The sequence below is a fragment of the Antedon bifida genome, chromosome 1 (assembly GCF_963402885.1).
Source record: "Antedon bifida chromosome 1, ecAntBifi1.1, whole genome shotgun sequence".
NCBI classification, from domain to species: domain Eukaryota; kingdom Metazoa; phylum Echinodermata; class Crinoidea; order Comatulida; family Antedonidae; genus Antedon; species Antedon bifida.
The window spans coordinates 22,430,339-22,453,279 of NC_136226.1; the positions used below are offsets into that span (position 1 = coordinate 22,430,339).

Below are 22,941 nucleotides of genomic sequence, written 5' to 3' on the forward strand. Positions count from 1 at the left end.
AAGTGGGAGTGGGCCGAATCGTCTCGGGCCGAATCGTCTTCGGGCCGAATCATCCCGGATTCGAATTTTCTCTCGTAGACGGTCTAGGCTTAGGCTTAGTTTTGTAGGCCTAGCTGAGCAGTAGTAGGCTACTAACATCGTACGCAAGCTAGGCCTAGCCTGACGTTGTCATTGCTGAATTATTATCTTTTTTAGCAAAATCTGCTATATATAAATTGGAGAAATCGTCCTGGGGAAAAAAAATACGCGTGCCGTTGCAAATCTACTGCGGCCACCTTGAAATCCAAGATGGCGGCAAAAATGGCCGCCATTTTATAGTGATGCACTTTATTGTTCATAACTTAATAAATATTTTATGTATTTTGTTGACATTAATGTTGATTAATAGCTAATTACATTACATATTCAATAAAATATTTTTATTTTAACTTTACTGAAATTAAATTACTTTTTTTAAACAAAAGTGTAGAATTTTAGCCAAAAAATCATCAAAATCTGTGATATACGATATTTATTGTGTTAATTAAGGCAAAAACTCATAATTGTTTTTTTTTCAGATATGCAAAAAAACTGACTCAATATATATTAGAAATAATGTGTAAACTACATGTGCTTGTGAAAAGGCAAACATAAGTTATTAACGTATTACTTTTGGGTACTTGTAGCAGGGATTTAATAATGTTTAGTAAAATTGTGAAGTTGAGGGCGCTATTTAAGTAATATACAGGTACTCTATTTTCGGTTGTAACTTATTAAATACTTAACCGATTTAATGAAAATGGATTTATTTTATAGATAATTAAACCTTCAGTCTTATTAATTAATTAAAAGTCATATTAGATAATAAATACCTCGGGACCATTCTATAGTCACCACCAGGTAGGCTTACTTCATTAAGGAATGAATGGATGACGAGTTGGGAGCAGGAACGCTAGTAGACCAAACCCAGTACCGTTTTGATTACGATCATGCGGGAAATTACCTCACCACGACGTTATAAACAAACATTGTATAACGAACAGACATCCTAAGAGAGGAAAAGTGGGGCATTTAGAAAAAGTAGACTTTTTTTAGAAGGTTTATAGCACCAATGATTTTAGATACTTTACTTGCAATTTGTATTTATTAATAGGCCTAAAGCTTAAATTTTCAACTTTTTCAAGACTCTCATTGGCACTACTGTAAGTAGCTCTTTGTGGTACCAAAAGACATGTGCAGCAGCATTACATCGGAATTGTTATATAATTTTATATGTAAAGGAAAATCAAAGAATATCAACCAGTGGAGGCGTTTCTACTTAATAAATAAAACGTTGATTTAATAAACCATGTTATATAACATAGTTATTTTGCGTACATCGCACCACTACATTTCTCTAGTTCCTTAAACAACTCGATTTCATTATTCCATGCATGTGATTTTATAAGTATAATCAATAACTTGTTTTTGGATTGCGACCTTGACTTCCAAACATACTGTACATCCTCGAAATGTAACCACCCCAGATGTTGTGGCGAGATTCAGATAAAACGTGTAGCCTGTAGGCGAATATTTAGGCTAAACTAGTATGTTGTAGATTGTGACCTTTACCAGCCTTTACGTAATATTTTGATCATAGATCATTGAGTTCGATTTTGTGAGATTCGGTTAATAACTGTGACTTGTATGTCTAACAAACCCACAAACATCGTAGTCCCCTCACATAAACAGAATTAAAATACTAACCATCATTTTTCCCAATCACTGGCCCTAACAGGTGTTTATGTTTAACAAGGTTGGGTAAAAATCATTCTATTCACATTAAGTATACATACTCTTTCTTGAACATCGCAGCGTTTAGGCCATAAGCAGTAGCTCAAAAGATGCCTAGAACATGGATTTCGTTCCCACCTCTTGGATCTACATTTTGAAAGTTGATATTGTGAAATGAATATGTTACACATACTATATCAAAAGTTCTCCATGAAATACTTGTACACTTTTGAGCAATGGCCTCTCAAAGGTACCCCACTACTGCAAAAAAGGCACTTTTTGAGGTCTGGAGGTACTTTTATGGGCCAATATCTTTAAAAGTCTTTGTCCAAATGCAATTGTCTTTTCTCTGTGAGTAGTCCAGTATATTGTGAACACTTTTCCAAAATTTAAAATTTTAAAAATAAGTATTTTGTATGTGAGGAAAACTGAAAAATTACAATTATTTAGTTGTAATTGCACTTTTCAAGATTTTTAAGACACAATATCTTCGTAACTAATTGACATACCATATTTATATTTTTTTCCCAACTATTTGAGAGGGTTGTTAAACAAGATTCAAAGTTTCAACTTGTCAGCTTCAGGAAGTTTTTATTTATGAAGATGCAAAAACTGAGATTTGGCCAATTTTAATATCTTTTAGTCGTTTTTTGAGCAGTTATATCTTAATAATCAACTCTCACTATGTATTTATATTCATGCAATGGGTATCCTAGTGAGTTAGTGACACACAAGTGAAGTTTCAACGCAAAAGAAATTATTATGCAATAATATGATTGTAACTTACATTGCATTTTTTTTGTTTTTAGTGCCAATTTTGTGTGAACTCGACTCAAACCATAAAAGGCGCCTGCATAAATACTATGCCTTTTCTGTACAACTACCCGAGAGGGTTGATAAACAACCTTTTCAAACCAGCTTGATGATTTTTTTTATATAGGAAGATGCACTGCACCAGCTGAGAATTTGCTAATTTTATAGATAATTTTGATGTTTTATTTGTTTTTGAGGAGTACGTCGTAAGCCTACATGATTTCTTAGAAAGTGACTTGCCATAATAATATGGGTATGCTAGTAGGTTAGTGACACCCGAGTAAATTTTCAACACAAACAATAAATGATTATGCAATAACTTATTTATTGGAACTTAAATATTGCATTTTTTAGGAGTTTTTAGTGCCAATTTAGGCCAGGAGCTTCCATAAAAACAACCCATTTTTTTCTGAAACATCAGATAAGTAGGCCTGCCAGCCCATTTTTACTGTTGTTATATTGATAACATGAATGTAACTCTTGTGGAGAGAATTATTATTGTTGATTATCAACAATAATAATATGAACTGGACATATACACACAATATACAACAAATACCTTGTGTACATGTACCTCATGGTACATGTATTTTCATTTATTTTTTTTTTGTTTCTTTTGGATTTGTGTTTTTTTACAACCCTACATGTTGCCCAATATACAATGTATATAATCCTACTCTTCTCTAGATACGTTGTACCAGCAAAACTAGTAGTCAATTAGAAAAGTTGTCAATTTCAGGTGCGGCATGGCCAGTGTACAATGGAAATACCAAATATACTTTAACTAATTAATAAGTAATAATTACTATGTGCAATATCCTTCATATACAGTATGTACATACTACGTTGTAGGTAGGTACAATTAAACAGAGATTCAGCAACATTTGCAGTAAGTATTTTACATTCAGCCAGTTGATGTTTGTGAAGTTTTTGAAAAATTCAAGATGACGACAATTGTTTTGAAGCTGGTATCATTTCTGTAACAAATAATCAAGAATAGATTATCTAATTTATATCGATTACTTAATATTTTAGTTAAACTGAATATTATTAAATTACAATGAATCTTTTTGGTTTTATATTTAAAAACATTCTCAACTTTACTTACTCTACCACACACTTTACATTACTATATAGTGTTTATTGACAATGCAACCTGATATATAAAACATTTTTAAAGTAATGGATGTTTTTCAGCTATTTTTTGCATTCATTACTATTTTTAACTTTCATTACTAATTTTACTACTATTGTACATAATTATAACAAAACATAAATCATTTGGCATTTCTCATCTCTACATTAAAAAAGGATCCAAAACTTACCAGAATCAGTGAACGTGTTCAGCATTTTTGTGCCTCCTTTCCACCAGACAACCTAGACATAAATTGAAGATAAATTGAATTGAAAAGATACAGTTGAAATGAAATAAATTATTTTAAATTAAAATTAAGAATTTATAAATAAAAATAATACCGGGCTGATGTATGAATACTAGGCCTAGGCCTAGTCCTCTGACCAGACCAGGCCATCAAAATGAATGCATAATACTAAATAGGATAGCCTATGCCTAGGTACAGTATAGGGAAAGTCTGCTTACTAGGCCAGACCAAATTAATTATTTCAAACAATTGATATATTAATTTGAATGTGTATTTATTGTATTTGCTCAAAATGTACTAAAATTATGCTATCCTCACCTGTGTCTTTGTATTCAGTTTGTCCTAACTATACTGTGCTGCTGCTGGACCTACCTAGCCTATGCTAGTATACACCTCCAAGACCTAGGCTAGTGTGCTACCTTAAGCCTTTAGGCTAGGCCTAGAGCCTAAAGACGTAGGTAGCTAGGCTAGCCTTTCTGTACGAATATTATTAATAGCACAGTGGTTTAAGTGGTAACATTCTAAAAATCCCATTTCCTATATATGAGCAGGAGACTATTTCAATACAATAGGATGATCATAAGATGCATCATTTCTTCGTTTACAGTAGAATTTGTTCGGTGGGGAAATCAAACAAATTTTCCTCCACGTCTAGTTACTCCATTTATGATTGAATATTTTTGTCCACGTGTGACGTTGCCGTGTGTGAGTTTTGGGGATTCCCCTCATCTGTAACCAGAGCATGATTGGTGAAATACGATCACGTGGTACAGTTTTTAAGACGTTGCGGATAATTTGAACGTGTAACGTTCGGCCCGACCAAATCACTCATGCGGTGTATATTAAAATAAAGTACCAAAATAAAACAGTAATTTCTCAAAATTGTCTAACACGATTATGGAGAACTTTTGATATGTTGTTATTTATAAAATTATTATTCTAAATATGTAAAGAAATTGTAGATCCATGACATCGGAACGAGATGAAACGTTAGAATTTACTGCTTATGGCCTAGTTGTATGCACGGTTAATGCAACAATAACTAATTCAACACTTTATGATTTTTCACTTTATTATTTAACTTACATATCTATATTTTACAACGATTTAATATTATTTCATAATACTTTTTAATTATCAAAATCACATTATTTACAGGTAACCTATAAGCATTGTATACATAAATTAGTATTATTTCAACGTTTCTTTTAAATACTGTCGTGACCAATTATTATTAAACTGACTATTGAAAAAACTCTATAAACTCATTATAAAATAATAAGTTTGATCTTATATAGAATACTTTTTGTTGACTCTGATTGGAATTTTAGACTTCATCTCGACTTTGATTGATTGTTTCTGATCTTTTTTTGAATTTTCTAACTTCTCCAATGTAAAGGCTGATTCAGGTTCATTCGTGATGTTAAAATCTGATGATCTGGAATGCACTTCTTCAGTAGAATGACTTTTTAAGAATTCCTTGTTTTCATTTTTTTCTAGTTTCTTTCCAGATTGATCTTGTTTCTTTATAAATGGAATTGTTTCCAGATATTTTGATTCAAGTTCAATATTAGACTTGGCGGCATTGGTTTCCTTGTTATTTCCAGTAATTCTCACTTGTAAATATTGGTCATCTATGTTTATTTTCTGTCCACTGACGTCATTTGCTAGATGGAGTTTATTTAGATTTACAACTTTTGTTTCTAGATAGTTTGAATCGCATTCATCTTTTGGCTGTTCATTACGTGGTTGTGTATACACTTTATCAAGCGATGAACTATGACCAACGGAAATTTGTAAAGAATCGTATTCATTTTCACTTTCCGCTATTTCTCGACTATATGAACGCTTTGTTCTATCGACTTTGTTATAGCCTTTTGAATCGCTTTCATTTCCAGAAGTGTCGATGTTAAAAACAACGTCTAAAGTGTTGTCATATACCGTTGCAGGTTCTTCATCTGAACTCGTAGACAAATTTCCAGTGTTAACAGAAAGATAATTATGAACTGAGGTTCGTTTCCTTTTCCTTTTTCCTGGCTTACTCTCTATTTCCTCAGAACCACTGATATTCATCTCATCAAATTGATCACTTACATTGATACTTGGAACACTCCTAAACAAGTATCCGTCTTGATCACTTGAAGAATCACTTCTTCCAACAAGTGATACACTACACGAAGATCCTTGTGAAACAGCTAATGGAATTTGTGAAATAACCGCAGTCAAATTTTCGATTGATCTTCTGAGTTCCATGTAATCTTCTGAAAGCAAAGCTCTTTCCAAATCACCATTGATATGATATTCAAAACTAGTAGAATCATCGTTTATGTTTCGCGGAATCTCACTACTGTTAAGTTTATGTGGTGACGCTTTCGTAGCTTTGGGCTCAGTGTGTATGTCAGCATTTGATCTCACAGAACCATGTACTGCTTTTACGGACAAACTAATCGATCCTGAACTATTTAGAGGCTTTTCACATTGCCAATGTTCTACACGATCTAGTTCATTGTCGTCAACATTTTCAGATTGAACTTGACCTCCACTAACTCCTTCGTCTTCTTCTGGTATTCCAGGAAGCTCTCGTTCCTGCACTACTCGAGTTGGAAACATTTTATTACTAGATGTTATTGAACCAACGTCAGTATCAATACTATTACGACCTGAAACAAATAATTCAAATCTATTCAGGTTCACAGATAATAGCTATTACAGTTTAAACTGCCGCTGATTAAGTAATTCATTAACCTACTGCATCTCTATATAATATATATTACAAGGTTATGTACTCTGGTCAGTTACAACTCACCAGATCCAAATTCATAAATGATATCAAAATCGTTTAACGTGTCTTCAATATCTTCTTCTTCCCTGAAATAAAACAAAATATATGAAAGATTAAAAAGACTGGACACATTTGTTAATATTATTATTTTTAATACATATATTCGTCGAAGTTGGACGCAATTAATTAATTAATGTAATTATAGTTCTAGTTAATTGTTCCTAAATTTATGATGATATATGAAAGTCGATAATATGCTAGTTAATACATATTCAATAAGAGGTAAACACTTGATGTTTTTCGCCATTTACATGATGAATAAACCTCATTGAGCTTACTTAACGAAGGCAACATTAGAACAAGAAATAAATATTGACGCGATCTGAGCTGACGAATGCCAAAGCAACTTTAACAGAATATATATAGAAAACATTAAATTAAATGCTAATTTTCCCAACTAAATCGCAAACAATCTTCTCAATAAACTTTTACATTTAAACAAATTATGTATCAAACGAAACCATTAGACCATTACAAAAGCACAAAACACATAAGCAAAAATATTTTTTTGAAAGGCCATAATACAATCAGGGAAGTAATTTGTTTATCTTCAGTTTACTACAAATTAACTGTTTTATATTCGTTTGGAAGGATAATGTTCAGGTCTACCTACACTTAATTTTATTTACTCGTTTTACAAGTTATTCATTAAATTATTGTTACTATAATACCTAGGTTTAAATGTTCTGCATTTCTTCAAGAAATGTTTTTGATTCCATAAATTCCACATCAAAATAAGACATAATATTAATAAAATAATACCAAGAAGGACTCCAAGCGTAATAGCTGAAATTGTCGCAGCACCAACATTGTCTGAACCTATGTCAAAGAGAAAGGATTTATCATTAAATGAAAGTTAATACCTAAGTGACATTTAATGCAATCAACAAGGTAAACAGTAAGAAAATGTTGGTTGTCATCACTACTCGTCTTTTGGTTACGGCGTTAGCTTTGTTATTTAAAGATGTATTGTCCCTTGAAACACAAAAAAATGAAGGTCAAAATATTCTAAATTTAAATTGACCATATCAAAGTAATATTAAAGTTATTCACTTTAAGTCGAAAATTCGAGTCAAAAACAACAATTTTACGTAATTAAAAGCTAAATTAATTAATTACATTTCGTCTGGAAAATCGTCGCGAGCGAAAGTAAACAAAGATTTCAAACCACGAGTATATATTATGCATGATGCTAATTAGGATTGTTTACAACTCTTCACGGTTGAGAAGGTGTTTTCACACAGATCGCGAGGAAGTTTTATGAGTATGCATACAGAGTAGCCAAATAAGCGCGTTGCATTATGAGGTATGTTTTGATTGAAAACTTTAACTGGAAGTCAAAGTTATTTTTTGAACCAAAAAACGTCTGTATTTCAGTTAAATGATTTTTTTTTCGACTAATTTTTGGTGAAAGTTAATAACTATTTTACACTTTTTTTCGAAATCTTTTATTTTTTTGGAATTTGACGAAGGGACAATACATCTTTAACAAGGCCATATACTGGCTGCAGTCGCGTGGTCAAGTTAGTGTTTATCGACCAACCGACCAACCGACCGACATAGTGAGCTGTAGAGAAAATTAATTAACATCCCTTCATTAGCATTCCTCTAAGTTATGGTCTAGAAATTGCCATGTGTTTGTGGAAATTTGAGCTAATGTTAGAATAAATCCAACATGTAAAAGTGAAATTTCCTGGTATGTAAGAGTGCAATCAAACCGTTCAATTATACTACTGTTTAAATGAGTGCAATGATAATAGTTTTGGACAAATTAAAAACTTATTATATATCTGTTAGTCAATTTGTTGGCATCATGCCAACATATTTAAATTGACCAAGTTGTCGTCTAAATTCTGACAAGATATTCAACTGGTATCTGAACGAATTACTAATTAAAAAAATAACATGCGGATATTGTGTTTACCTTTTAAAATACAGTCACCAGTATCGGATTTACAAGATTCATCTCCACAAATACATGGAATTGAACATGATGGCCCATAGAGTCCATATTTACACTGAATACATGTAACGGTACTGCAAGCAAGTAAAAAACAACATAAATAGGTTATTTATAAATGTATGTGAGCTTAAACAAATTCTGTGACATTTAGGCCTATGTAAAACTCCCTTTTTTGCGTTTATATTATATTGGTTTATAGGTTAGACATGTTGTATGATATTCTTTTAATCATCATGAATGTAAATATTGTAATAATTGCTGCGATATCTTTTAATAAACTTGAATTAAAAGGCAATTTCCACCAACAAAAATCTACAGTACTATTATGTACGTTTGAATAGTATTAATATAGGTCTATAGCAAAAACTATTTTGGTGATTATGATTTTTCAGAATTAACTTAACACCAAAAAAGAAATTAAGGTAGCTAACATGCCAACATGCTACAATACTTTAAAAGCTCCGAGACAGTTTAGCAAATTTGAAATATAGCATCGGCTTACCTGTTAGTTTTACATGTGCACTTTCCTGTGAAAACATCACACGATGCATTTTCACCACAAGTGCACAGGTTGATACATCCTATACCATACGTTCCGGTTAGACATTTTGAATTACATGAATCGCCATTCCAACCCGCATAACATCTGCATTTTCCAGTATCCCAGTAACCTCGCCCAGAACAATATTCTTTAAAAAAACACACACACGCTTTGGTTTCTTTTCATGTGTGGCTATAATTTGTAGACTATGCATGATAACAACAATCCATAGATTTCTTAATGATTTTTTTTAAAGTGAGTATATTTTAATCTAGTTTTATTATACAGAAATGTTTTTAATAAGTTGACATGTGGGTAGTGTTGACAGTGGCAGATCCAAGTCCTAAACATTGCAAACATTAAGTGCTGAACTTGCTTTCTTGCATTGGTGGTAGTGGTGATGAAAGTGGTGCACGGTAGTAAATATTGTGTTAATTAATGCATGTTTTAGGGTAAAAAACTTAAAACATTAATTATAAAAAAGCTAGACATGTTGTTTCCTTGGTAATGAGCACAGTGCATTTCATTATTAGCCACGTACGTACGTACTGTACTTATGTGGAATAACGTTATACTCCCTGATGATATTTCGACGCTGTGTTTATAAGGGAAAATATGGCCTGGATGGCAGTTTTATGCAATTTATATATAACACTACACCATATTCCATAATTGTTAATATTGACAAAATAAACTGCCTGTCTATTTATTTTAAACCAACAGAATGATGGAGCTATTTTTGCCATTGTAGTTTTTCATCCACGAAACGACCTATCTGTACTATAATAGCTATAGGTCATAATATATAGAAATACAATAAGAACTATTCATCACATTCAAAATGCATTTGTTTCAATACTTCCTGGTCAGAATGCCTTAATCTCGACATTTTGTTTTTGTTATCAAAAGTTTGATTATGGTACTGATCTTCCTCATACATAGTTACAGTATGCTTTCAGGCCGATTAACATTATTAGTGCCACTATCATTATCGTCATATTATTGCTTTGTCGTTATATATTTTTCCTCATATGTAGACAATATACTGTATTTATATCATCATCAACTTTGATAAAACTCATAATTATGTTTGGTACATTATTATAAGGTTTCTTATTCGGTTTCAGTTAAATTATGTCGCTACGAATTCATGCCTACACTTATAAAAAGGTTACTATTGACCTACCCTTATGGATTCAATTATCATTGTTCTAGGATTTTTTGTGTTAACATTCTCGGTGGGGAAGCAGATGTTTCCGCTGAAAATAATAGTAGGCCAGACCTACACAGTAATTGTAGCCTACTCTTCCCAATGAAAGTTGAATTTAACGGTCGTATATAATATAGTATATATAATCAATGACATGTTTAGGCATATCAGGTTGTTCATAAACTTTAAACATAATTGACAATACACTTGGAAAATTACCTACCTTCATGTTTCGAATTTGACATATTCACATTTTCCAGAAAATGACCACATACAGAGACCTGATGGCTTTCTTGTTTAAATATTTCAGGACGTCCTCCACGTGTAAAAGTTACTAAAATGTGAGATGTATATGCGTATCAAACAAAACCGCTATCACAGTTCAATGTGTCTGCAAGGTCGACGCATAACAATATAATACGCTCACACATATCACTGAACTATATAATAATCTCTGAGGTTCAATATGGATGATGATGACGTGGTAAACGGGAAACCTACAACAAAACAGTATAACAAGGTCAATTGTCAGGTAAAATACAGGATTAACCAGTCTACCATCCGAATCCGACTAGATATTTATTCAATCATTCCTTTTCATCGTAAAATGATAGTTTGTATCGCGAATTGTATTCGTTCATGTTTATGATCTGCTCTGATAAAGGCATGTATTATGCCTTCTCAGACATATGTTTAAATGATTTATCACAACCATTCACATTCCATTCTAAATTCATGAGCCTGGAAAATGTGTTGACATCCCCCTCGGATGAAAAATAAAACTACACTATAGGCCTACAATAAATAGTAAAAAGCAATGTATGTATATGTATTCTCGGTCCGTTGGGGCGCATTTTCTCCAGTCTCAGATTCTGGAATACAGAATAACACTTGTTTCACATGTATCGCCTCTATCATGACCTTATCATGATCCGACCCTTAAACTAACCTTCCATGATACTAATAACATATTACGTACTGGGATGCGGGTACTGAATTTACTAGTTAACAATTATATTTTATGTTGTATGCTACAGTATTATATTAGAATACTGAATTCGTCCATAAAATGTAATGATTTTCTTTCTAAATTGTAGATTTTATTGTTAATACCAGACCAGGATACGTTAACTCGAGCATTTTAATTTAATACTCTACCAAGGCCATAATATCCATGTTGCATTTGAGATTACAAGTTGTTTTCATTAGGTTGGCTAAAGATTACCAATAGTAAATTAATCACTGCCCTATCAGAGGTGGGAATCCCCCTGATATAGGGACCAGTGGACCAGTTCACTGGGGCAACCTTACTCGTCTCTATGGAGAATTTTTTTTTTCCGAAATAAAAGATGAATGAATGAATGAATGAATAATGAACTAGGTTCTTTAAAATGCACACGGGTAAACTGGGTAGGCCTACTGTATACTAGGCCTACGGCGTATAGTCATTATCCGAGGAAACTTGTTCCGCCACCAGATCTAGGAGCGCGAATCGGCCTCGAACCCATGTCAACATTGTTGGCTCTTTTAATCGACGCCCCTGCCTTAATCACTCTGTCATTTGCCGGAAATTAGACAGATAATAATAATCATCATTAGTTTTAATTTGATTTAATTAATATTAAACAAGTTTACTCGGAATCTAATAATGTTGTACAGAGAAAGAAAAAACTGGACACTATAAAAAGAGGAAAAATACAAATACAATCAAGTCAGGACATTATTAATACGAAAACAATAAATGTGATTCATCCTAATAACCTTGTAAGTCATATATTAGTAAAACATTAATAAACATAAACATACCTTTTATATAACCTTTTAAAAACAATATCGAAAAACACTTTGTTCGTCTGTTAGTAGTGTACGTACGTACCAACGTTATGAATTCATTTCCTTCCAAAGCATTAACTTTCTTTGTCCTGGCGTTTTATGTAGGACCTCAAACATGTGCTTCATTTCCGGTACTGGAAATACTTAAATATCAATGGGAATTATTGTTAAACAGATGTTCATGAGACAACAATAATTAAAACTCCTTGGTAACGAATTGGACCACAATTTAAATTTTAACTTGTGCTTACGAAGTATAATGGTTCAAGTAAATGTTTTTCTGGTCAACGTGTTTCTTTAATAATTTGATATTTGTGCAAGATAACTCCTCCAATCAGTACAAAGCAAAGCAAATTAAGGTTTGACTATAGGTGTGAGATCTTCGGGAAGTGGCTGCTTACAAGAAGAGGTTCAGTTGAGTACGTGAAAGCGACAGCGTCTTTATTTTCCAGCCATTGTAAATTATTTAATGTCATCTATTGGCTGATTACTGCGTTGGTATTCTGACAGATAGTTTTCATCTATCTATTTCTTCTTATGTCTGGGCGTTTCTGTTAATGTTGTATTTTGGTTTCCTCAATGTGTCCCCAATCCATTTTTATACTGTAGCAATAATAATTTTTTTTTATGATTTTTATTTTTTAAATATTTACATACCAGTGTGTGCCTACCTCTATACAGGTACCTGTAATTCATTAATATTTTGTCATCATCGGTAATTAATTTACCGCATCATTCATCAGCAAATCTACTTTCACTCATTAAGTTGTGTGCTGGTTCTGATACCTCTCATCTACCGTAACTACTACAGCTTGGTTCTCTAATATTATAACACTATTATTTTAAGGAGTTAAAATATTGGTTGTTCTGAGAGAAACATTAATTAGTTCATTTAAAACACATATATATACTGTTTATTTTGTGTGCATCTGAATTGAAGTCCAGGCTTGGGTTTTTGTAGAGCAGAGATAGCGATACTACAGACTGATCACGCGCATTGCAATAGTATACAAACAATAAATGTTTATGAGTGTGATGGCACAAATAATTTAAAGAGGTGAAAGAAAAAAGGTTATATTTGTACCATAGCACGAATATAAAACATTGCTTATTTGTTTTAAATAACATGAGATTCTTCTCATTTCATTCAGATTGAATACAAGGAAGTAGGCCTACGACTAGATCTAGTGTGGGCTAGGCTACATTTGATTCAGATTGAAAAGGAAGGTATTTACCGCTATCACCTATCGCATATTTGATTTGAGATCATGTAATTAAGTAATTTGTATTTCATCGTCACTCGCGACAGAGCAAAATTGTAAACAGAAATCGAAAGTTGTTGTTAAGGGAGGTGGCACGTAGTTCCGGTCTTCTACTGACAAATAGTATTTCACCGCGCCCTCGCTTAAACATGCGGCAAGCATTGTTCTTATGCTGTTTCTATGGGGTCGCGCTCTCCGGGCTTAAAAACATTTTTTTTTATTGTCTATATAGTATTTCCAGGAAAACTGAGATTATAACATCATCCTCTCTCTCACATATTTTATTTCCTATTGAATAATTTTACAATCTCTGGTTGCTCTCTGGAGAGTACATCATGTAAAAATGCAATTAGGTTGCCCACATTTCTCCAAGCAATTAGACCTACAAAACTAAATCATGGTGATATTAACATGCTGTCGAAATGAGAAGATAAAACAATTTCATAAATACATTGCGATCAGTCTCTTTAAAATCGCTTCATATAGGCCTAGGCCTATATTTATGTTTTTTAGGAAACTGTATCACGCAGAAGCTTATACATACTACAGCTGAAAAATAGGTATTTGGAAACTTGGACTCGGCATGCTTAAACTCTAAATCACGTCTGGGAGAAGAGAGCCTACGATATGTATGCAGAAAGTAGTCTGGATGTCAACGTAGGCATTTATCATTGAATAAATCCTTTCTCTATGGTAAATAGTTTTTGCGAATGGTATACATCAGAGAAGCTTCCCTGGTGTGTATATATAAAGAATTGTTTAATTATTGTCTGCGGCTGTACGACGAAGGTTCTGCGAAAATAGAAATGTTGTTTACTGGAATTTTGGGGTATGTGGGTCCCCGGAATATTATGAGCAATACTATACAGTAGTTTACTTTAAGATTATATTTTTGTTCTGTGCATCAGTAGGCCACGGACTTTGTTATGAAATAAAAGTTGATGGTTTGATTGCGGATATAATTAATCGATTGATAACTAAATCAACTACTACAAAATACATCCTTTAAACAGTGTTTAATACCCGATAGGCCCTGCTTTGTGATTAAATCAGACTACATGTTACGTTACACAAAATGTTTACGGTAGCCTACTACTGAGTGAGTGAGTAAGTGAGTGGCCGAGCGGTCAAGACAGTGGAACCGTAATTACGTAGCCATAACATCGGCAGGGTTCGAGGCTCACTCACTCTATGGTTCTGGTGGTAGAACGAGTCTTCTCGGATAAGGACTATAAACCGTAGGTCCAATGTACACAACTAGCTCGTGTGCACTTTAAAGAACCTAGTACATCTTTCGAGACGAGTAGGGGGTTACCCCGGTGTATTAGTACACTCAGCAACTGGACCAGTCTTTGACTGAAGAGGTCACCCAGTATAAAAAAAAATAAATAAAAAATAAACAAACAAACTACATAATTAAACTAAAATAATTAATCATTAATCACTATTTCTAAAATTATTAAATAGAATATCAATTAAAAAAAGCATCATTTCATGAAGAAAGAACAATAATTAAAACTGTTACGTCAAAAAGTCGAGCGTAATTTTTTGTAAGAAATATTTCTTGTTTTGAATTGCTATAGCGATTTTTAGAACAGATTACTATGTTGGTCGGTTGGTCGGTCGGTAAACACTAACTCAAATTTAAGCACGCGACCGCAGCCATCTGGCCTTGTTTAAGTTGCCGTGGCTTTTACGCATTACATTTTCGTGCACCATAAGAACGATTTAGATGTGCGCAGACATGCCTGATAGTTTGTATATTAGGTCTATATATTTTTCAAAAATCGTTGTTCTTATTTACATAAGTAAAACACCGGGGTTTTTGTAATATTTATGACGTCTGTAGTACAGTGGGTTGATGACGTTTAAAGGGCCAACAACCTTAACGAAAATACGGAAGCGACAGCTTTGACAATGGTAGTCTAATCATGGCATGAAAAGCTTGTTTTGTAAACAACGTGTGTGGATTTAAAAAATGCAGGTCAAGGTGGTTTATTGTTAGTAATAGCTAGAAACTGAAAGAAACATAAAATATACCTCTCAAGTTGTATATTTTGATACATGTCTTCTTCATTACTGCATTGCCTCTACTAATGGGGTACGTGTATCTGGAGGATGTCCTAGGAGAAATGAAAAGCTTGCGTTGTATAAATGTATGTTTAGATAGATAGATAATAAAAGAAACATCAAAGATACCTCTTCTTGTATAATTTGATTCGGATGGGGGATATCTGGTGGGGAATATCTGGTGGGCAATGGCATAGGGGTCCGGGGGAAAATGTCACGGGAAACAAATGTCCTTCTAGCCAACGGAAATTCGAAGAAAGTAAATATGCGCACATAGTGGAAGAAATATAATGTTGTCTGTCTTTTGATGTTGGATCACTGCCGCAAATTCAGTAGCCCGTACCATAATAAAAACTGTGTATAATGCATGGAAAGGCATGGAAACCGATAACAAAAATGGCGGACTTGCCATCAGACAGCCTGACACTATGTGAAACTCCTTTCACAATTAATAGAGAACGAAAAATAAATATTGTAAAGTAAGAATGGTTCTTAGATGATTAAGTGATTTTGGCTGATTGAGTAGGCTTTAAGTTGGCGGGAATGTTGGATTTATATTATTATTTAACTTCCCACAGTTCTATTCACATTATACTTAGGCCTATACTTATCTGTACTTAATTAGTCTTCTGCCACCAATTGTATAGATTGTATTGAGTTCATTTGCTTATGTTTAGGCAGATGTGATGGCTGTACTGACGTTTTTGTTCATTGCAGGCTGTATGGCTAGTAAAAGAAGATTCTGTCAGAAGTCAATAAACGGACAATAGAGGCCGCATTAGTATTGTATTGAGAGTGCGAGCGGTATGCAAATTTCCATGAACACTTCGCATCCTTGTGTTGGTGTGAAAGATAAAATCATAAAATCATTTATATGTAATGATATACCCCTTTCACACCAAAACTCCGCAGTATCTCCGGAGACACCCCGGATGTGACCATTCAAAACGTCGAAACTACGGGTTTTTTAAAAATAAATCGTAAATACCGCCCTATATTTTGTTTGTTTACATAGCGACGATCATTAGAATCATTTCAATTCAATATTTTTAATTTACTGTGAACAGAACCGGCGTTTTTAGACTGTGAACAAAACAACATTTTTTTTACAAAAATATTTACATAGTGATTTTTGCGGGAAACTCTTCATATGAACCACCAAAAAAAGTTCTAAGGATTTGGCCCATGGGAAACTTTTTTATGGCGGCATTTTCAAAATGGCCGCTTACAACTTGATATGCTTGTATCTTGGCACCCATCAATCACAGAGACTTGGTTTTGAGAAGAAAAAAATCGCATTGTAAATAATTTTTTTCCAGGTTTAGTGCTTTGGTGCTAAATTTAAAGATATTCATTACCGGATTAAAAAAACCGATGAATCACAATCACCGAATTTAACTTCCGTGTTACTATATCAATCGAATTTCAATACTTTGATACAAGATACAAGATACAAAAAGTATCGGACAATTTAACTCAATTAGTTGGGGAGCCAGAAAGGGGTTACCTGCACCCTCTAGCAAACTATGTTAACAATGTTTTTTGCTTCCTTATATCAATACAAATCAATTTTTTGCTGTTGGCCGAAAAAAAATTGGGATGCTTGGTCAGTACAGGGGCCAAAAGGTCAATATGGTCAAAGTTAAGACTGTGTGTAACTTGGTAACTAATGGGTGTATTGGAATATTTTTGTGCCAAACTACTCAGAAGTCCCATATTTATATTCACTCTAATGAGAAACTGTTGCAAAAAGTGGAAGGAAACCCCTTTTCTGACCACTGGCAAAAATTAGCAAAAGTTATAACTGTGGTCTCAAATTACTCGCAAAGTATATGTTTATATTTGTTCTAATGTAATAAAAATCATAAAACTGAGCGTTGGGCGGATATGGTCGTAGTTGGTGTCACAATACTCAGAAGATTTATTTATTTTCACTTTAATGGACAACTTTTGCCAAAAATGACCGTAATGGCCATATTAATATCTCAGCAACCACTAGACAGAAAGTTATAATTTTAGTCTCAAATTACTCGCGAAATATATATTTAGGCCTATTTGCTCTAATACAACAGAAATACACAAAATGTTAAAAAACACCTTATTTTGACATTTAACCTATAGCTGCTGGTACAAACATTTTTGCGTGGAGCACACTTACGAAACGAAACGAAACATATCATGACCACTGATCAAGAAAATGGCCATAGAAATATTTAGCAACCAGTTAACAAAGTGATAGTTTTGGTCTCAAAATACCAGGAATTAATATGTTTAAAAACGAAATAACAAGTTATGAAAAAGTGGAGCCTTTCTTTTCAGGTATCACATGATAAATTGAAACGCGTTGCCCACACACCATACGGTAAGCTACTCCTGGCCCGTAAACTAGTTTTTATAGAGGGGTTCGAATTTGGAAGCCTTTGATGGACCAACCAATTACAATTAATTTGTATTTGTATTAAATTTCAAATACACCGGCTCTGTGGATGATGGTTTTCAGTGGAAGAGGTGGTGATTAGGAGGGAATTCTCAACCTCAGAGCCCCCCACCCCCCAAGCCTCCTGCTAAGCTAAGAAAGTACAAATCGATAAGTCATATCTACTCGCAATAAACACCCAATTATTAAAAAAAGCAAAACCTAACGAGATTTGAATGTAGATTTAAGAAGCATAGGCCTATACAAATTTGTTTGACCACCTAGGCCTATAGCTCATTTAGTAAGCCGCACGATTTTAAGGTAATGCGTTTCGAGATTACTGTATTATGATTTTAACATGGCTGCAGTCGCGTGCTCAAGTTAGTGTTTACCGACCAACCGACCGACCAACTGACCGACATAGTGAGAGTAGAGACTAAAAATGTTTGCTAAGAAACAAATCTATATTATTGTAGTAGAAATACCAAATTAGCGTATAAATCGACTTAAGCTTGCGTATTATTTTCTGTTAGACACAACGTTCATTCAGACGACGTATGCGCAGAAATCAAAAGAAAATTCGGCCCCATTTAAAAATGTTTTGGGTGTGACATCACTTGTATGTACTGTATGTGGTTATTTATTTTCTATAGGCCTCATGGTACAGAAACAACCACATACACCCTTACATTTATGTGTAGCATACCGGAAGATATATCGATCCCATACACATTACTTATGTATTATTATATTTCACCATTGGTTAACTCTAAAACTTCTACCTAATTAATGTCTGTTTTTCATTTTCAACAACAAACATGAACATGAGAAACATCATTTACCGAAACTGATTAATAAACCCTGCCAGGAATCATCGTGACATTGTCTTCAAATCCCCATGTCCAAGAGCACCACAACACAACCACTTCCAACATGCCCGTACATTAGTCACAATTTTTTAAATAAATTATTAATTAATGGTGTACCACGACCACCAAACAAAATGACGAATTGGTTTAATAAACCGTGTTTACACGACCGCCTATTATATAAATCTACTGCAGACTATCGCACCCCACCCATCATCTAGCTGAATTGAAAATATATACAAAACCAAGTAGTTTCGTTTCCAAAAGAAAGAACCAGATAACTTCATGCAATACTGTATACTAATGAATATTGTCATGAATGAATAACGTCATTAAAAGGCAATCCTGTACTGTACTGGCAAACACAAACCAGCAACCAACGGATGTTGTTTTCGTTATTCACTCTACCGAAAGGCAATCCCTGAATGGGAATACATAGAAGGCCGTTCATACAATAACAATACATTAGAATCGTAATTATATTCATTTTAAGTTAGTATTATAAATTATCAAAACATTAAAACTGGGCACCTGTTGATAGTAAAGGTTGCAGAAATGAATTGAGCATGTTTTAGCACATGATTAATCGTTCCAAAATACTTTATAATTTATAATTAAGATGGCGTATTCCAATTTCCGCGCAAGAATTTTAATGTACGTGTACGTGTCTAACTATTCCTGGTGACGTGTTCAAATCCAGTGTTAATTTGGTTAATTCACCATACATCACAAACATCAATATTTTGATTAGGCACGATAGTTAGTCTAACAAAATATGCAAATTAAGGAGTTAATAATCAGAGCGATAGGTGTAAAGTATATTATAATAATAAACTGAAGATGTGATATCGCCCTTTCTGGCAGCGTCATTCATAGTGCTTTTGAGGGCACTGGACTAATTATATCGTATGATTGATAATATTCAAGCTCCGCAAACATTTCAGCCTTCTGATTTAAATTAATTGGAACACTCTGAAAGTTAAACACACATATTTATCAATTATTTAGATAAGTACTTTCTGTACTATTTACATCATATCGGACTTTGTATTACAAAGTCCGATTTGTATTCTTTCAAATAGCCATTAGTGGTGAAATACAGTATTTAGTAAGGACGTGTAACTATACGATATAGTTATGGCAGGCTTAAACATCATTTGTATTACATTTGTGTTATATACGATTGTCTTGTCAGTAACCAATGCCGGTAAGTGTTGTTATATATACGGTATTTTTTCATATGTCTTCATTCTTATAGTACATATTTTGGCTAAAACGAAAAAGGTATTTTGATACTGTTTTCTTAATCAATAAATTTAGTTAAAAAGTATAATACATAAATAATTAGAAGATGATCTAAAGTATTTGTTAAAACAAAATACAAAAACTATTCTCTTTCTATACAATAACAACAGTGTATTATTCTTATTGTTTTGTTTGTGAATATTTTTTTACTCATTACCAAATTATTATATAATTGTATTAGACGATCAAAATTAAAGCCGACGAATTACTTTGTCTTTTCACACAACGTTACTTGTCTCGCTTGTATAATTGTATGTTGTAAACTTGATTTGAGGCCAGTTTAAACGTATAGCTGCAATGCAACCTAAATAAAATGCTTTTAAAATCATTATTAAATCCGGAACTTTGTTCAATATTTGTAGACCGATCTGTCAGTATGTAAATAGTAATAGGTCTAAGTATCACATTTTGTGTATTATACAACCGTCATAATTAACTAGTTATGTCTTTCTATTCGTCACTATTGGTATTATTGGCTTTGCGGGTCGTGTTCAAAGGTCATTCACTATCAACATCCTTATCACTGCCACCCTTATTAATATTGTTTACATCACATGTAACTTATTAGCTTATTAACATGATGACAAAATTAAATTAAGATATGAATACGTTTAGATATGATTGTGAAATGAATATGTTAAGATATGAATGTGAAATGAATATATTAAGATATGAATACGTTTAAGATATGAATATGTTGAGATATGAATACCTTGAGATATGAATATATGTTAAGATATGAATATGTTGGAATATGAATACGTTAAGATATGAATGTGAAATGAATATGTTAAAATATGAATACGTTAAGATATGAATATGTTGAGATGAATACCTTGAGATATGAATATATGTTAAGATATAAATATGTTGGAATATGAATACCTTAGGATATGAATAAGTTAAAATATGAATACGTTAAGATATGAATGTGAAATGAATGTTAAGATATGAATACGTTAAGATATGAATGTGAAATGAACGTTAAGATATGAATGTGAAATGAACGCTAAGATATGAATATGTTAAGATATGAATGTGAAATGAACGTTAAGGTTTGAACACGTTAAGACATGAATGTGAAATGAATATGTTAAATATAATAAATACGTTAAGATATGAATGTGAAATGAATATGTTAAGATATGAATAAAACAAAATTTAAAAATGATGACAAAATTATTTTTTTAACATTTCAGAGTATAAAATTTTGTATCTCAGTGACTACAGTCAACCTGAGAAAATAGAATATAAGATGACCACTGGAGCCGGTATTCTATATTCCCAAAGATCATCAAACTACTACAACAATGCGTTTGACGCCCTGACTATTACAACGGACTCATCCAGGAGAATCTTACTTAATTTTGAACGGCTTGCCGTAGAAACAAACCCGTATGGAGGTTGTAATGATCGAATAACAATCTATGATGGGCCAGGTCGTCAGGTGGGGGGATTAATGACCCCAAGCTACGGTCTTTGTGGCTCTGGATTACCAGAACGATACTACTCTTCCGGCAATTCTATTTATGTGGAATTCTATTCTGATAGTACGTTAAGATACAAAGGATTTAAGGTTGCATTCACTTCCTTTAGCATTTGTAATTCAAGTAAGTCAAGTGTTGTTGTTTTGGTTTATATAATCTAATGCATTCAATTAATCGAGAAATTACTTATTGTTTATTAATATACACACACAATAATTACAGTATTAAATGCAACCGATACGTTTAATTGTAGATCATACCGTTGAGTTTAAATGCAACAACAATCATTGCATCGATCATGACTTGGTTGAAGATGATCACAATAATTGTGGAGATAATTCAGACGAGGAAGGTATGTAAAAGCAAATTTTGTGCCCTACATTGCTATATATCTAATTTCTAAAAAGCTGAAAATGTTTGTTTATTGTTTTATTTTTTTTTTCAGATTTAACTGCTGGAGAGATAGTAGGAATTGTGTTTGGAGTATTATTTGGAGTTCTGATATTCATCTTTCTGGTTCTCATGTGCGTTAAAGAGGCCAAGGGAAGAAAAAAAGCAAGAACTGCTATGCCGGTTACCACACCATCTACAAATCCCGTCATGTCTTTCACCACCAACGAAGGTGTATGTCACCAACCGTACAAGAGACCTGATCCAGCAGTAAATAGTACCTACTCTGCACCACCTCCAGTCTATGTGCCGTAATTTAATAACGTCTCTTCTCTTTGATTGCATACATTAGTTTGCTTTTTTTTGGTCGCATCTTTGTATATAGATAAAATAGATTGTTGTATTTTAAGGTTTTTAAGATACTTGTTTATATATTGATTATAATTTTGCAAATATAAAATACAAAGCATTGTGTAAATACATGTCAACCTATGAGCATTCTGTATAATAACCAGAAAGTTATTATTTCCATCCTTAACTGAAGTGTTAAAACAGAATTGTCTGCAAATTTAACAAAAAAGCTATTTTCCTGCGTACTATGGCAATCGTCGTTTTAAAAAATGTAAAGTAATAGGGATAAGACACGGCCCTGAGGTGAACCTGTATTTGTAACATACCACTCATAATATATATTAACTAAAACTTGCTGACATCTATTTGTTAAAAAATCTAAAATTAATTTTAAATCATCTTGTCGAGATTAAAACTTGTCCTGACCAGTATAATATGTAGCTGCATTGTATACA

General features: G+C 33.0%; 2 protein-coding genes across 4 annotated transcripts; one reads left to right on the forward strand and one right to left on the reverse strand.

The window, feature by feature from the left end:
* Nucleotides 1–5,003: 5,003 nt before the first annotated feature.
* LOC144845608 (uncharacterized) lies at nucleotides 5,004–12,436 on the reverse strand. 3 transcript variants are annotated; one of them, XM_078703056.1, is made up of 7 exons: nucleotides 12,310–12,436; nucleotides 10,727–11,000; nucleotides 9,255–9,441; nucleotides 8,714–8,820; nucleotides 7,461–7,608; nucleotides 6,754–6,815; nucleotides 5,004–6,607 (listed from the first exon to the last, which is right to left on the reverse strand). In XM_078703056.1, the coding sequence occupies exons 2-7, from the start codon at nucleotides 10,746–10,748 to the stop codon at nucleotides 5,238–5,240; spliced, it is 1,896 nt and encodes a 631-aa protein (XP_078559182.1). In that variant the 5' UTR covers nucleotides 10,749–11,000; nucleotides 12,310–12,436; the 3' UTR covers nucleotides 5,004–5,237. The 3 variants fall into 3 exon arrangements, with proteins under 3 accessions (XP_078559182.1, XP_078559167.1, XP_078559175.1); XM_078703041.1 differs by having other exon boundaries at nucleotides 8,714–8,826; XM_078703049.1 differs by lacking the exon at nucleotides 12,310–12,436 and having other exon boundaries at nucleotides 8,714–8,826; nucleotides 10,727–11,050.
* A 9,527-nt stretch (nucleotides 12,437–21,963) lies between these two features.
* Nucleotides 21,964–22,450, forward strand: LOC144853092 (uncharacterized). Its single transcript, XM_078711102.1, has 2 exons — nucleotides 21,964–22,097; nucleotides 22,191–22,450. The coding sequence occupies exons 1-2, from the start codon at nucleotides 21,974–21,976 to the stop codon at nucleotides 22,448–22,450; spliced, it is 384 nt and encodes a 127-aa protein (XP_078567228.1). The 5' UTR covers nucleotides 21,964–21,973.
* Nucleotides 22,451–22,941: the final 491 nt, after the last annotated feature.